Source organism: Mus caroli, chromosome 18 (assembly GCF_900094665.2).
Source record: "Mus caroli chromosome 18, CAROLI_EIJ_v1.1, whole genome shotgun sequence".
In the NCBI taxonomy this organism is placed as follows: domain Eukaryota; kingdom Metazoa; phylum Chordata; class Mammalia; order Rodentia; family Muridae; genus Mus; species Mus caroli.
Window position 1 is genome coordinate 33,287,255 of NC_034587.1, and position 16,896 is coordinate 33,304,150.

General features: G+C 52.9%; 1 protein-coding gene across 5 annotated transcripts in view; it reads right to left on the bottom strand.

Moving 5' to 3' along the window:
- Nrg2 (neuregulin 2) overlaps window positions 1-16,896 on the bottom strand; it is a 184,186-nt gene that overhangs the window by 9,298 nt on the left and 157,992 nt on the right. The window contains exons 4-7 of one of the 5 annotated variants that reach the window (XM_021150353.2): window positions 14,475-14,595; window positions 8,103-8,161; window positions 3,734-3,757; window positions 499-601 (exon numbers count right to left, since the gene is read on the bottom strand). In XM_021150353.2, the coding sequence (XP_021006012.1) occupies window positions 499-601; window positions 3,734-3,757; window positions 8,103-8,161; window positions 14,475-14,595 (307 nt within the window). Of the gene's footprint in view, window positions 1-498; window positions 602-3,733; window positions 3,758-8,102; window positions 8,162-8,554; window positions 8,632-14,474; window positions 14,596-16,896 lie in introns of all 5 variants that reach the window. The other 4 variants (XM_021150352.2, XM_021150354.2, XM_021150355.2 and 1 more) reach the window with 4 other exon arrangements.

Genomic DNA, 16,896 nt, shown 5'->3' on the forward strand with positions numbered 1-16,896 from the left:
CCTAGCCTCTTCTCCTCTGTGATCCTTTGCAGTACTTCCAGTGTGGGTGTGCACAGTGCCATTGAGGCACTCGTTTGTCCTGAGAATGCAGCCCTCCCTGCATCTTCTTCCCAGCGTGGCCCAGGGCCTCTCCTCCACCAGCACCTCCTGCCCCATCTACTCCAGGAGCCTGCAAAGGGAAGCTGGGAGCCCCAGTGAGGCCACTGTGGTGCCCTTCGAGGCTCACACTGGGATCATCATCATAGGACTTGGAGAAGCTCCTCAATTTGCCCAAGGTCCTACGGGGGTGATGATAGAGTTGGGTTTGAACCAAGACTTTTCCTGTGTCTGTCCCTTGGTGCTACAGCTGTAGAGGCCCAGAGACTGTTGGGGACAGGAAGCTATAGTCACTCATGCTGGACATGGTGGGCTCAGGGAGGAATTATGTTCCAACAGAAACGTTGGAGGCCATCCCCCCACTGGCTTGGCTTGTTCTTGGCTTGAGCATGGAACACTCACTTGGTCTTGCAGTAGGCGACCACACAGACGATGCCCACGACCAGCAGGGCCACACAGATGCCAGTAATTGTCAGCACTCTCTTCTGGTACAGCTCCTCAGCCTCTGTAGGGGCAGAGCAGGAACAGAGCCCATGGAGATGCTTGTACACAACCTCCCTATTCCCCAGCTTTGGGCTCCTTCAGCACAGGATCTGTCTGCCTCCTTCCATCCCTTCCCCTTGTCTGCTCGCAGACTGCTTTGCCTCCCTTCAGACTTCCACTACCACCTCCCCTAAAACCTACACCTGCCCAATGCACATGAGTGGAAAATGGAGGGGAAGGGAGGGGATGTAGCAGGGGGTGAAGTTCCAAGGCCACAGTAGAGGGGAGGCAACACCTTGACCAGTACCCCTGCCCTGCTCCATGGTGGCCATGCAGAGAGTTGTTCTTCATGGCGATGAACAGAGACCTAGGGCAAAGGCCTTTCTCAGGCATCCCAGCTTCCCCCAAAAGGGCTGATGACCATGTGTCAGACCCAGATTTAGGAGGGATGCTAGCTAGGCCAGGAGCAGGGACACAGCAAACTGGGGCTACAGCAGGGTGTGAGAAGAGCCTTTCTCCATTCCCACAGCCCGGTCAGGGTAGTGCCTTGGCTCTCTGCACCTTGTCTGCTGGTGAGAAGCCTACCAGTGATGGCACAGCCTGGCATTTAGGAATGTCCCTGTGCACAAGGAACAGGCCCCATCTTTATTACAAGCTGGGAGAGGCTGGGCCAAGCTGTCCTGTCTATCCTCTGTGCCTGCTATCTCTGACCCTCTAAAACAGAAAGCCAGGAGGAAGACAAGGAAAAGGTGACAGCTTGGCTACGGTACACCTCTCCCCCCCCCCCCCCCCCCCCCCCGCCCAGCTGCTGGCTGGCACTGCCACCTCCCCTGCTCTCAGCTCAGTGATAAGTAGAGGCAGACTCTCCATGATTGGCAGCGTGATTGGCAGAGCTCTGAGAAATGTCCCCAATCCCTCAGATTTAGGCCACCTCCTATGTATGTTAGCAACCTCAGAACTACGAACCCTCTGGATGTTCATATACCCAAAGCTATGGCTTCCAGGGTCAGACATGCTTTCCACACAGACACTCCTGCATGTATTGTCTAGACAGACTTTCTGTCTATATACAGACTATATACAGACTATCCATATGCATGCTTCATTTCCGTCTCTTGCCCTGATTTCTCCCTGCTTTCTGGTGAATACCCATAAGCCATGGCCAGCCAAACTACCAGCTAGCCAGACTAGCTTAGATCTCTCCACACCTGCTTGCCCATATCATTCTCTCCTGTTACTCCCTCTTTCCTCACCCCCCACTGTCCATCCAAAAGGCATCTCAGTTCTGCTTTCCAAGGGAGTAGTGGATCTGACTACAGCGAGCATTTTCACTGCTGCCCATGTAGTCCAGGAGGGGGCTCCCTCAGCTAGAGATGGCCACCCTCTGACAGGCCTTTCTGTTCTGCTTCTACGAACTCTGACTCCCCCCCACCCCCCACAGATAACTAGCAACAATGCAGCTCACTCTAATCTGCTGCTTAGAAACATGCAATATGGCTTCTCATTGCAAGTATAAAAGCCAATGGCTTCCTCTACCTTCCAGGCCCCTGTGTCGTTAAGGCTTCACATTCCATTTGGGTCTTATCCTGGCTTGGAGCCAGCTGCAGCATCTCTGACCACCGAATAAGGCAAGCATGTATGTGCTGTGTCCCCTGCCTTCCATACTCTTCTCCAGTTGTTTTGGGGGCTGGCTACCAGATGGTCCATGTAGAACAAACCTTTCCTTGATCATTAGTCACAGAGCCAAGCCAAGCCTGGAGCTCACTTTCTTTCCTTCTCTGTCGCATGTCAACAGTGTTTCCTGTTTGTTGCTGTCTCCTCTTGAATGCAGTTCCAGGAGGGTGGGGGGGGGGGGTGTGAGAATATCTGTGGTGTGTATTGGGGGCGGCGGCTGTGAGAGTATCTGGTGTGTGAGTGTGGTGGGGGGGGGGGGGGGGTGCTAAGTGTAGCAAGGTCTTGTGTTGAGTGGATGTTTATTGGGTAGACAAGTGAGTGCATCCCCTTCAGGCAGACACACGCCCATACTCACCTCCCTGTGCTGGCAGTTTCAACCCCAAATGTCCTGGGCTTAGCACAAAGACATTCCACACCCTTTCTGTAGCCTTGAGTCCTGCCCTGAGACACCTGCTAGCTAGATAATCCCATCCTCCATCCACACATAACTGCAGATCATTCCCATGTACCACACCACATAACCAGCCTACACCTCCTCTCCACTCAGTATTGCCTGAGACCCAGACAGACACTCACTCACACACAGACTGAGCTTTGCTTTCTATTGAGAGCAACTGATAGAGACTAGGTGGTAGGGGAGCTAGGACCTCCCCAGGGCTGCCATGAAAAAGTCTTTCCATATACGTAGTCTCCGAACCAAGTCTGGTGTTCCACACCACCACTACTACAACATTCCCACCAATCCTGAGCCCTCCACATCCATTGCTAAGACACATCTGGATACTTGGAGTCTCCTTGGATCAAGTCAGAGAGCTTAAAATGCTAATCTTCAAAGTTCCTTCCAGACAGGTAGACAGGCTAAAGGGTCAGTTTTTGTGTCTTTGGTGGGAATGAGGCATGGGGGGTAGCGAATCACATGTAAGTTTCTTGCGGGTAGGAGAAAGGGTAGGTACAGATTAGAGCCTTGGTGGTTTAGCCCAGATACACGCATACAACATGCCACCATAGGGACAGATCATGGAAGGAGTGAAAGTCTCAAGCAGATGGTAGAGTCTGATAGACAGAAACAATGCAGGGACAGAAGCAAATGGGGAAAATGGAGAGGTGTCATCTTCCAGCCTAGTGCAGATTGTGAAGCAATGGACTTAGGAAGGAAAGAGGATGCCTCTCTGCATAGCGCCCCAAACCAGGCTTCTGCAGACACCGGCCCTTGGGGCAGCCATGTCTGGCTTGGTTACTGATTGGCAAGTCCCTACAGGCTCCTCCTCTGAAGGAGGGTACTAACTGAGCACTAGGGCACAGTTTGAACGGCAGGGTACCCTGCTCTAAAATCAACATCGTCAATGCATCTTGATGAAGCCAGGGGAAATGTTCAGAATCATCAACTTTCCCTTTGAGGGAAGGGAAACCTCGGTCCTGGGGTCAGAGGCTGTGGGGAGGGGCTGTGCAGATGACGCATAGGAATAATCAGGTTCCGTACCCTTTAATTCAAATCCAAGGTGCTCTGGTAGTGCGGAAGGAAGGAAGGAAGGAAGAAAGGAAGAAAGGAGGGTGAGAGGGTCAGGGGGAGAGAGAATGAGAAAAGGGGAGGGCAGGAGAGAGAAAGAGAGAGAAAAAAAAAAAGGTTGGTCAGAACTCTTCCAACACTGGGCAGCCAGCCTGCGAGGTGAAAGCACGTTAGTAGTGGCCCCTCCCAGCCTCCTGAGCTCCCTCCCTGGTCCCCAGTACCTGAGAGCCCCAAGGACACAAGAGAGAGGCCATGTTAGAATTGGCAGGCAGGGAAGGAGCTTTAGAGATGAGCAATGGAGTTAGTACCCGGTGAGAAGGCACAGGTGCAAGAGTCAGTTGGCAGTGTCCCCAGGAGCAGAGGGTGCATGAAGTGGGATCCAGGGAGGGGAGTCTGAACCCCTCCTTCTGGTTTTCCTTCCAACCCTCTGTCTCCAGGCCCTCTAGAAGTCAGTCTGCCCCAACTCCTAGCTTATTCATGGGAGGGGGGGGGTCATTTTCATCTGTTCAGGATGAATCTGTCATGTCTCCAGGCTGACCCCATGTCACTGCCTTATGCCACAGCCCAGAGGTGGCCTGGCATATCTCCTAGCTGTGGTACCCAAACCCATCTCACCACTTAGGAGAACACCTACAACTCAGTGTAGGAAGAGTGGGTTCATTTGTGCTGCATGCATGCTTCTTACACGGTGGACAAGTTACAGTGTTGGAAGTGAGATTGTTACCTGAATGTGTGAGTTCAGGCCTTTGAAAGGTGGGCGCTTACAGCATTGACAGGTTAAATAAAAGGGCGTTGCCGTTGTTTGTGGTTCCAAGAGATGCCCAAGCTATCTAGGTCTCAGTCCCTCAGCTGCCAATGGTGGTGGTGGGGGATCAGGCCTTGCCACAGGAACCTGGGAGGTCTGAGAACCTGGCTGCATTTCAGAACAATTCAGGCCAATGGGAGAAGGTCTGGGTGGGAGCCCAGAAACCTCAGCCGTGTTTTAAAGAGCTTGCCTTTCCTTTTAAGGCACGGCCTGTTCTGTTCCACACACCCAGGGCTCTGTTTCTTTCCTAACTTGCTATGTGGATGTGGGTGATCCGTGGCATCTGTTCTCTCCAAAGCACCTGTACACAGAGGCAGCTGTGAGCAGGCCTGGCCAACAGGAGGTTCAGCACACGTGTGTGCCAGGACTCCTGTTCACACCTGCCTGGGTACACTCCCTCGGTGACTTTCATATCAACCAGGTCAGCTCCTTAGACCTGGCGAGGGTGTGGCATTGGACCTGACTTCTCGTCTGCTCCGGAGGAAGGGCATCCGGAGTGTTATCGGGCCCATCTCTTTGTGCTTTCTGAAAGAGATTTCAGAGGAATCTGTATTTGGAAAGAGCAGGAGAGTGGGCGGCTCTAAGTCCGGGACCAACAAGGCCCTGACCCCAAGAAACTTGAGGAAGATCCTGGAGAACCCACTGGTTCTGTGCATAAGCCATCAAGGCTGTGCTCATCCCAGCACTTAAACCAAGCCCTCTGCAATCCCTTCACTCTGAAGTTGGGGTGATGTTGATGATTTGGCTTCTTTGCAGTCTGGCTCTGATTGTTTGAAGCCCTAAGTGCAGCTCAGGGTCCTCTCTGGCTCAAAGGGTCAAAGGGGTTCAGAGAAGTTCCTGAACAGTGCATTCTGGAGCCTAGGACTTTGAAGCACTCAGGAGTATGTTTTTGATGTCCAGCCAGGCTCACTTGACAGACAGCAGACCAGCTTCTCGGGTTCTAAGTGCTGGTCTTCAGCTTACTTTCAGAAAAAGTTGTTAAAGTCTCTCCATGGTGCCAGGATACTTTCTCAAGGTGATCAGGAAATCGGGGAGGAAGAATGGAGACTGGAGGGGAACCGTGGAGCTAAGCTATGGGTGATCCTGCTCAGGCTTGTCTGGCTATTCTTCTTGCATGGCGCTCAGCCAAGATGGGGTGGACCCACTGAGTGTCAGGCCAGAGATGTTCATATTGACCAGTAAATTAATTGGATGTTGGATTTTCAGCAGGGCCAGGCTTTAGGAAATTTATGCAAATTTATTGTCTTGGACATAACCAATTGCAGTCATAAAGTGCCCGGATGAGGAGGCAGTGATATATGTGCAGATGTGAGCATGTGTGAGTATGTGTGTGCCTGTGTGTGAGTGAGTGTGTGTGTGTGTGTGTGTGCAGTCAGACACATGTGGGATACAGATGGGCCAGCTTTCTCTTTCAGGAGGGCAGGGCCTGTAGCAGGAGAAACTTCAAAGTGCTATTGGGGTCAAAGGCTGTTTTCTTAGTCTCTGAAAGATTGCCTGGTCTCGAGGTGGTCTGGGTAGGTGGCAGGGTCAGATGCTTTGCTCAGCAATGCTGGGGGGACATCCTCCAAGGACTAATACTGATCTTCCTGCCCCTCCTTGCCTTTTATAGCAGGGAGAGATACTAAGTTGCCCTCTAGTGATGAAGGCAGGCTCCCAGATGAGCCTCTTTCCTGCATCACTTCATTTCATCCTCACTGCTGCCTTCTAGGTATAGCTGCCTCTATCCTCATCCTACAGACGAGAGAACCAATCCAGAGCACTTACATAGTGCCCGGGACTAGGGATCTAGGCACCTGGTATTTTTGAACGGGCAGCTGAGCGCTTCAGGGGGCACAGGGTGACATCTTTGTACTCATTATGTTCTGGAACATCATACGGGCCCTTGCTGAGCACACTTGAGGAACAGGAATTCTCCACATAAAGGCACCTGCATGGTACTGATGACACAGGCAAGAAGGCTGGGAGCTCCATCTGCAGGCTTTCTTTTGGGCTCCTGGCAGACACAGGCTGAGGCTGATGTGCTCTGGCTGGCCAAGGGGCTTTGCATAGTAGTCCACATTCTGGAGGTTCTGTGGCTCTGACCTAAGGCTGACTGTCCGGAACAATTTCCTAGGCTGTGGAGGCTTTTGGCCCAGGGTGGAAAGGACCAGGACCCCACCCACTGCCTCTCTTACCTCGTCTACCCTTGCCCGACTGCTCTGTCCTCTCCCTAGGCTCCCCCTGCCCCAGAGTTCTCCACATAGGCTGGAACTAGTTCTTTAGGGCTACATGGCTGGCTCACTTCTTCTGTCTTTATCCTGTCTTCCTCCATAGCCCGTGATTGGGAATGGAGGGGTCTGGAGAGAGTACTGCCTCTCACACTGTGGACAGAGTTACCTTTTTTATCAGCCCTCATCAGCTGGGGCCCAAATGCTCCAAAGGGCAGTGGATATGTTCCTGGGCTCTGTTCTGTGGTCTGAGGACAGTTTGAGGATTCATTTTTCCACCCTAAGGCCCAAACTCTGAAACCGTGTTTCTGGATGTGCCATCTAATGGCCCCTGGGTTTCATCTTGGGTATATTCATGGAGTTTTCCTTCCCAACATCCGAGTACCAACTAAGATCTATGGCTCGTTAGTACTCAAGGACTCAGATGTCTTCCCTAAAAGGAGCAGGGGCTAGTCTGCTCTGCAGGATGGGATAGGTGACATGGTTCTGGTCTTGAAGGCCAACACACCACCAGGCCCCAAACCAAGTCTGTGACTATCCAGAGGCGTATTGCTCTGTTCCAGCCCCACCTGGTGGTGCTTGAAGGAACTGCTTCCAGGCCCTAATTACAACAACCCACTGGTTGGCCAAATCTTTGGGCTGCAAAGGCTCATTCCCTCGCTCAGAGTGGAAGAAAGAAAGGAGATGGAGTCCTGGATAGTGTTTAGACTAGAGGAGTCTTGGGAAGGGTCATCAGTTTCCGCTTGAGTCTGTTAGCATCTGCCGCTGCCCTTGGACCACCTCATCCTGTAGCAGTACGCGTCTCTGGAAACATTCATGGAAGCCACTGCCCTGGGACCTGCTCTTTCTCAATCTCTCCCCTGCCTTGGTCCTAGAACACCAACACAAACGATTCTGGCCAGACCAGAAGGCAGACTTTTGAGACCCCTTCCCTGCTCTCAAACATTCCCACAAAACATGCACACACTCACTGCCTGGCTCAGCAGCATCCTGACACCTTCAGAGGCGGGAGAGGGCTCTGCAAATGCCTCTTCCTACATTTGGCAGGCTGCCTGATTCCAGTAGAGGGGAAGAGGCCTGGACATGGCCCTGCTGCTGCAGAGAATTCCACATCGCTATTCCCAGGCAATACAGGTGACTTATGAAGGTGGGTGGGGGAGACAGGGGTGTGTCGTCTCCTCTGCAGAGGCTACTGGGAAGCACCGAGGACTGAGAGGAGCTCAGGACACCCCTGTTCCCTCCAAGACTTGTTAAGTAAGACCCCCATCCCTCCCACTTGAGGAGACTGCCAGTCACCAGGGAAGAAGAGAAATAGAAGAAAGAAACATACTGGAGAAGTTGACCATTGCGAACTGCTGACACCTGTCCCCGGTGTATCCCACAGGACACCTACCAAAAGAAAGAAAACCAGAAAGAGAGAGCCAGGATAGCAAGACACAGGCATTGCAACACCCCGGCGCAGGCTCCTGCCAGCGCCAGCTAGGTTCCTCACCACGGTTACCATTTGTACTGGCCCTGCCGCTCTGCCCCTTACCTGTAGCCCTGAACTCTAAACCCAAGGATTAGGCCAAAAAAATGAAAGAAAAAAAATGAAAAAACAAAGCAAAACAAAAACAAAACAAAAGAACTAACAAACCAAAGTACAAAAAAAGGAAAGAGAAACGAAACATAACAGCCAAAGATCAAAACAACCAACACCCCTGGCCCTAAGCCCTACATTGGGGGACTGCACCCGGAAGCTTTCTAAGGAGCAGGGACTTGTGTTTGTATCTTCAAACATACTTTGCTTAGGATCTGGCATGTACAATCGCAAAGGCAGTTTCTCCAAACATCTCTGTCCGAAGAATCCGTTTGGACATCTGGAGAAGGAAAAGGGGAAAAATCACAGAACAAACTGGCATCACCCACGAGGCTAAGGCTAGAAGTCAAAGTGCGCAGGATGAGTGAGGAACCAGGTCAGGCGCTCGGGGGTCACACTGTAGCCGAAGGGGCTGGAGCCAGGGGGACTGGGCGGAGGGCTCTGTCATCTCCTTACAGACGCTTTAATCCATGTGGCTCTGTGGGGGATGGGGCAGGCGGGGTGGGGCGGGGAGGAGGATGAGTTAGGGAAGTTGGGTGGGGAAGGTGGGGGGGTTATTAAGACTAACTGTCCTATTGGTTGGGGGGGGGGAGCTTTTCTTCTTACCTGCCTGGTGCCCCTCGGGAAGCCAGAACTGTAGCTTCCAGGTGCCAGGCAGGCAGACTTATTATGGGATACAAGTTCCTGGTGTCACTCCTCCAGGCTCCATGGAAGGATTCTCTCCAGGACTCTGGGCAAGTTTCCTTCTCTATGGAACAGCTCCCAGAACACTCAAAGTAGAATTCTGCTAGGCTGTTCTCACACTGTGTGCTCAGGACCAAAGGGACCTGGGAGGTATTTGATCTGCTCTCTCAGAGAGGGATCTGTGGTCCAGTGTGTTTGGGAAATCCATCCCCCAGGGCTCCTGTAGAGTGGCAGTCTCCATTAGCAGAGGAGATAGTAACTGAACTAGACAAACTTATTTGGCCTAGGAAGTCTTGTTTGTGTATTTTGAGACAGGGTCTCGTGCTATAGCTCTGGCTGTCTGGAAACAGAAGGCACTTCTTAGAGGGTATACTTTGGAGAAGGTTGCCTGCCCTAAGGCAGTAGGTGTGAGGAAAACTAAGTGGGGGGACTGGAGAGCTGGAGGAGAGGTGGAGTTGCTAGCGTCCCACAGCTGCCTTCCTCTGACACCTGGTTCGGGAAAACTTAGAGCAGCCTAACCGGGGACCCTGTTGTGTACAGGAGCTGGCTGGAAGCCAGCCTTGGCCTGCCTGCCCTGGGACCTGTTCTTCCACTGTGGCCAGGCTTTGTCCTGGCTCCGACCTGGATCTCCTCAAATCTTGACTCCCTTGCTGCTCCCAGGCACCACCCACCCCCTTCTCCCTGACCCTGTCATACCCTCAAGGTACACTTCCTTCTGGTCTCTGGCTGCCACCTCTCCCCTTAAGCAAGTCCCAGTTTCGTAGATTTCTAGGAGACATGCCCAGTCCTGTGCTTTCTTCTGAACCCTAGGAAAGCTAGTCACCTAGAGAGAAGCTCACAGACAGGGCTGAGCTGACCCTTAGGCATGAATGTCTTCAGGATCTGTTGCCCTGGCCTGCGGTTCCTTAGGAGCTAGGGAAGCCTCTTGGTACCAGGTTACTGTGAAACATTAGCCAACCTGGAATTCCTTAGGAGGTGAGAAGTCTCTGCCTTAGCCTTCTACTGAGCATAACAAGAGAGCCCTTGGCCTTATAGTTAGGCGTTAGCCATTGGCTATGATTGATAATCACGAAAACCTTGTGGCCTCTAATCTAGAGGAATACGAAGGGTAGTGGCTTGTGGGCTTCTCACTGGTGTTTCTCTGGGCCTGTGGTATCCCTGGGTTTGGGAATGAGGGAGCTGGACACCGTGGTGGTGGAGCACAGGTGCACACGCATTTGCAGGTCTGGCTGGGAAGTACAACTATTGAGCATGGGCAATAGCAATCCATGCTCACTCAATTGAATAGTGTGGCTTAGGGGATGAGCCCCTCATTACTATCTCTGATCCCTGACCCTTGTCCCTAGTCACGTTAGCCCAGGAAGATGGAGGAAGTAGCCAAGGCTTCCCAACTGACTCCAGCCAGGCTCAGCTCTTCTTCCTTTGCTCCTGGGCCCTGATGTGGGGGATTAGAAGTGAGTGAAGTGATTCTTTTTTTCAAACAGAAGCACCTTTGGGAGTAGAGGATAAAGACCCAGAAGTTGAAATGACTCTTGGGTTCCACAAAGTAACAGGAAAGGAACAGGCTTGACTGTGTCCATTGTCTGCCACTAGCTAGGCTCTTAGAGGCAGGGAAACCATGTATATAAGTGTGTGTGTGTGTGTGTGTGTGTGTGTGTGTGTGTTTAAGAGAGAACAGTCGAGTGAAGGGGCAAGAAGGGATTAAGGGCTGTCACTGTCATCCCATGAGTCTTGAAGAACAGTGACAACTATAAATAGACCCCTGTGTCCCTGCCTCACACTCAACCTAAACTAGTCTGACTGCCTGCTCAGGGCTACTGTCCTGCACAGTTCTAGGTGGTGCCATGGGATCTGTGCAGTGTTCTGGTGTTAGCCTTGCACCTGTCTGAGAGAGGGGTGCTCCTTCTCAATGGATAAAGAAAAGGTCTTGGGGGATAGGGTTGTCAGGTGAGGGCGGGTGGGAGGACTGATAGCCAGTGCTATGCTTTGGGGTATTAGTTCCTTTAGGGGCTCTTGGATACTCCTAGTCCTCTCTACAGTCCTGTGTGTGGAGACTCAGGCTTCCTCAGAGAAGGTTCTAAGTGTAAGCAGGGCCTTTGGCCTTTCTGCCTTGGAGCCAGACCAGCGTAGAAGGAGCCAGATGTCTCCTTTTATCAACATGAAAGGAGTCTGCATTGGGTGTGGGTGGCTGGCTGGTGGCTGTGGCTCCCATTCAAACAGGATGACTCTTAGATTTTCGGGGGAATTGGGGCTGGGTCGGAAGGGGCAGCAGGCTGCAGCCTTCCTAGACCTTCCTGTAGGCGTCACCTCTGACTCTGAGAAGGTCTGAACCTGGGGCTGGAGAAGAACAGGGTGAGAGAAGGGCAGAGAAGAGAGCCCATGGGCTACATCTGGGGTGGCAGAGAGGTCAGGACCTCTGCTGTCCCTGTTCCCCACCCACCTCCCGGGCCTCAGTTTCTCCTTTTGGTAGCCTGGGGATAATGCCATGTGTGCTGCCCTCACCTGGAGAAGGAAGGATGAAGGATGAGGCTGTGGCCCAGGCACTGGAGGGAGCCAGGGTCTCGGAGCTCACAGGGCAGGTGGAGATGAAGTGAAGATGAGCAGGCAGATGGGGTGGGATGGGGTGGGGGAAGCTGGGGATGGAGGAGATGAGCGGATGGGAGAGGGCGGCATGCCACTGGTGTATGCACAGGGCTGGAAAGAGTCTTGTTCTGTCATCATCCCCTGAACCAGTCCCCAAGAGTCACGCACCAACCGTGCTCAACAAACACACGGAGAGAAGAGGAGAAAACGGCAAGAGGAGGCCCAGACAGGAGACAGTCACCTTGGTTTGGACCCCCATTTTCAAGTCCCCTTAAGTTTTCTTTAAAAAAAAAAAACAAAAAACAAAAAACAAAAACAAAATTCAGTATCAGTGACACTTTCTTTTGGCACTGACTTCCAGAAAAACAAGAGGGTTACAGAGTGTGCCTGCCTGCTTTCCAACACCCCCTGGAGGGGCTCTGAACCAATACACAGCAACAAGTGTAAGAAAACCAGGAGGGAAACTGAGTTTTATAGAAACTGGAATGAAACTGACCAGTGTAGTTTCATTATCCAAGCTAAGCGGAAATGCAAAAAAATCAAAATAAAAAGAAACAAACAGCACAAATGGTAGACGTGAGTCCCATTCCTAAGTTCTTTCCTTTTCACTCCATTCAGGTGTCGTCAGAAACCCCAAGAGGCCTGCCCCACCTCCCACCCCGTTTCCCACCCTCAGAATGGCCTCTGGGCTCTGCCCGGCCCCCTCCCCCCTGCCCTTCTCCAGCACAGCTCCAAGGACTGCAGTCCCAGCTGGGGATATCCCTCTCCCTTGCATGTGACAAAGGGGTTCAGGGAAGCAGGTTAAGGAGCCTTGACTGGGGCTGTCCCAGGGGGGCAAAGATGGGCTCTGGGTACCAATTTCACGTTTGAAACCGAGTTGCCCTGGGTGGGGGGAGGAAACAGGGCACCCTCGTGTTCACAAGGGCTCAGGCCTGTCTCCCTGCTCCTTTCAAATGTAGCAAGGCATATCCCCTGGCTCCTAGGGGCACAGTCATACTGGCAGGTTCCCCGGGAGCCATTGTCTTCTCCTTCCCTTTCTTATACTGCACTCCATCTTGGAGCCTTGGCTCTGGGGACCTGCTTTGTCCTTGTACCTGTCTTGGGCAGCAAAGTCTTCCTGCCTACAGCCAGGGCTGACCTCAGTGATAACGCTAGATTCTTTGGGGTGGGGGTGGGGGTGGGGGGTCAGGGGTCCAAGGGACTAAGGAGGAGGAGAGGCCTGGTGTGGCAGAGGGGAAGGAGAGTCAGGGCTAGGACATCTCTGTGAGGTGTGCTGGGATCTCTATTCTGAAGATCTCAGAGCAGCTGCAAGGCTATGATGTTTCCCAGGGCCTGAACTGCTACTGTGGCTGTGTCTCAGAAGCTGAGGCCAGGCCTTGAAATTCTCTGGAGTACCTGTTGTTGCTCTTAGAACTTCCCTGAGGGGTTTAGGAAGGAGGAGTGGGGAAAGGGGTGACATCAGGTGAAGGGTGGGACCATGGAGGAAGCCATCAAGGAGGCCAGCTGGGGCCTGAGCCACAGTTCTGCCTGGCTGTGCCACCAAGCTCTCTTGTGGGTGAGTGAGAGGACACATGGACACTGGGACCCTATCAGCTTATATAGGACTCTTTAAAAGCCCCAGTCTCCTCTGCTGGTTCACATGACTAGAAAGGCCAAGGCAGTGATAAGGGTGTAAGATCTGACCTGGGGGGTGGGAGGCAGAGGCAGGAAAGCCTGGTCAAGACCCTCTTTCTGAACTAGCAACTCTTAGTTGCCTTTGTCCAGATATCACGGGAACAGAACAGCACTGGTACCTAGTCTGGGGCACCCTTAGCATGGGTTGCTTTGAGAAATCCAAGTTGCTGACTAGACCCCCTTCCTATTCCTCCTTAAGGTCTAGTCAGAGTTGTGCTCTTTAGGTTTGTGTCAAACTCCTCACACACATGCAGGAGGACTGCCCAGCAGACCTGCTGGGACTGAAAAAGCCCTTCCTGGTGGCCTCCTCCACACAGTCCTGAGTGCTGCAGAATGGGCAGTTGAGTTCTGAGCTCCTTGGAGTTCCTGCTGGGGCCACCTCCACCTCCTCCACTGGGCCACTCCCATAGTGGTATCCTTGCTGGAGTCCCCACCTTCCATAGAGAGGGGCTGGGGTTAAAATGGCACAAGCAATGCTCAGGACAGGACTGGCCACTTCTGGTCACAGGGCAGGAAGGACAATCAGATCTAAGGCCATCACTGGGCTCTGGGTCCCTCCTGTTTCCTAAGGTCTTCCCTCAGCTTCTAAACCCCTATTTCTCCACTAGACAACAAGAGTGGGACTACCAGGTGCTGAGGGCTCTGGAGCTTGCGACCTGCGCTTCCAGGCTTAGCACTATGGGAGAAGAATCAGTCAGGACATGTTCACTCAGGACAAATTTGGAGAGTTGCTTAGAGATGGGGAAGAAAGACAAAATTGGTGGGGGGGAGAGAGAGAGAGAGAGAGAGAGAGAGAGAGAGAGAGAGAGAGAGAGAGAGAGAGAGAGAGAGAGAGAGAGAGAGAGAGAGAGAGAGAGAGAGAGAGAGAGAGAGAGAGAAACACCCAGTGCCTTAGACTGGTATCTCCACCTCCCTGCAGTGTTGGTAAGAGGTGGGCATCAGGACACAGGGTGATAGGGGCCTAGCAAACCGGGTCCTATAGGAATCCACACATCCCTTAGAGCTTACATATCTCTAGAGTCCAGGAAAAGACTAGAAAGTGGGCAAACCACCCTGTCTGTGCCCCCTGGGGAATCACTTCCAAGTAGCTTGAAGCTCACTTTTTTCCTAGAGCCCTCCACTTCCGTCCCAGCATCTCCTCCCCTGCTCTTGACCCTGTGCCCACCCCGACCGGTCACTTACTTGCAGGAGAGCTGGTTGATGCCCTCGATGTAGTAGCACACGCCTCCATTCACACAGTAGGACTTGGCGGTCTCATTGCACTTCCGGGCATGTCCCGACCAGGATGACAGAGTGGTGCTCACTGGAGGTATGAGAGACAGGCGCTAGTGACCCACCGACACCACCTCTGGGCACAGGGACCACTTTCTTTGTGTTCTTTCATGTTTCTATCTCAAAACTGGAAGGTCCCTAGAATCTGCAGGGATGCCTGGGCAGGAAAGGGCTAGTGGGTATCTCTTGGTGGACCACAAGGCAAACAGCAAGCCACAACAGACCCTCTGCCCAGTGTGGCTCTGCGCTGGTTCTCTTGGGAAACCTACAAAAGCTAGGGGGTTTCCACTGTCTTGAAGGGGTGGAAGAGACCAGAAAGAGCTTCCTCCACTGGAGGAAAGCCTGACCTTTGCACTACTTTGGCCTCCCTCTTAGGGGTGTCCACTGTAGGACTGGATGTGAACCAGGGGGATCAGGGAAAAGGACACCTTTAGGATACTGTCATTTTCTGAGCTCTGGGACAGTGTCTATTGGGGGCTGGGTCTTGGCTTCCACTCTCTTCCCTCTTGTTTCCAGGGCTGTCATGTTATGAAAGGCTGCTATGGCCTGTCTGTAGAATTGTTCAGGGTCTCCTTCATGTCCCCACACTAGACAGCTCTCTCCTTGTTAGCTGTTGCTGGTGGAGGGAGCCTTCAGACCTTGGCCAGCCTAAGCTATAAATCATAAAGTTCAGGAGGTGCTGGGAGAGGAACGGGGTGGGGGTTGGGGTGGGGGTGGGGTCGGGGAACAGCTGGGATATGAAAGCCGGGTGGGAGAAAGGCTGGCTGCTAACCCAGGCTGTGCATCTGATTGATCAGGCTTGCCCGAAACAGTGAGAGTAATGAGTGCTCTGCTCCCTTAGCAGGGGACAGTGTTCAGAAAGCTGGCTTTAAATGCAAAGCCTTCTTTTTGTAAGGCAATGCCCCACACTGGCTTTCCAGAATGTGCTGTCAAAAAGGAGTCCCTATTCCCTATTCCTGCTCTGGGGCTCTGAGGGTCTCTCACTCCTGCCCAGAGGTGGTCCTCGGACTGAGGTGTCCCACTCCACATTGGCTACCCTTATCTTCCCTGGGGTGGCAGCCTCCACTGCTCCCATCAGCAGTGGGGAGGAGGCGAGGGGAGGAGGAGGATGGAGCAGGCAGGCGCTTGGCACCCTCAGTGTTTAGACATGTAGAGAGACAGATGGAGCGTGGAGGACTGGAGTGTACACACAGCACTGCCTCTGTATATGTCTGAGGAGCTCACAGATAAAACTCAGCAGGCCAGCTCCCACCCTCCTCTCAGCCCCATGCCTGTTGCAGAGCTGGCATCTCAGGCCCCACCCCTTCTGAGGTCTCCTCTAGGGCCCCACCGCAAACCCAGCTGGGACCCACATGCTAGCCAGGCAAAGGAAGCTTTTACTGGTGTTTGCTCCAAATCTGGGTCATAGAGACCCAGGAAACTAAGAAAGGGACAAAGAAGAGACAGGAGTACGGTGACCATGCCTGCAAGTTATAAAGTCCAGCACTGGGCAGATCCTGGCGTGGAGGGCTTAGAGGTTGTCTTGCCCTTTGGTTACACCTCGTGGGAGGGGTGAAGAGAGACAATGGCGGAGTGCCTGTCTAGAGCTGCAGTTGTGTATTCTTGCCAGATACCCTGTCCCTTGTGAGAGAACATGTCAGCACCAAGGCTTGATGCAAGCAGATGAATGTGGACCACAGCCTGGGGCTTCCCAGGGGCCTTGGCTAAGCCTAAGGAATCTTGGTCTGGACCAGCCAGGCCCAGCAGGGCTCCTTTGCAGCCATGGTGGCAGAGACCTCCTGCTGTCCGGTCCTTATTGTTATTCTGCTAGGTTGAGGAAGCAGTGGACAGTAGTGAGGATGCTGGGGTTTCAGGGACCACAGAAGAGAGATGGGGGCCACCTAGTTGTGGTACACTGAGTCTGGGTTGCCAATACCATAGCACATGTGCGGATGCCAGCACCCCAGAAAGACAAAAGGGAACATAGTGAGGGAGGTAGCCACTGATGTCAGGGAAGAGTGGCACAGGTCTCCCCACCTCTTCTGACAGGGCAAGGCCTTCCCAACCTACTTTAACATAACTGTAGTGGTAGTGAAGCCACAGTGCAGGGAGGTGTGTGCCCTACAGGTGTCAGGCCATGGTGTCCTCACACTGGTCTGGCACTCACAGGTTTTTAAATCCCCTTGTGAATGCATTGGTCAGTACTTTGTCACTGTTCTCTTGTTGGAGAAGCAAAGGTGGGAGAAGCCTGTTCTCTCGACCTCTCCACCAGATTGGCTGATTGCTACCCCAAATCCAGTATGTCCAAACTGGCCTCCCAGTTACCTGTCTCAACCTCTTCTCTAGTCTTCCC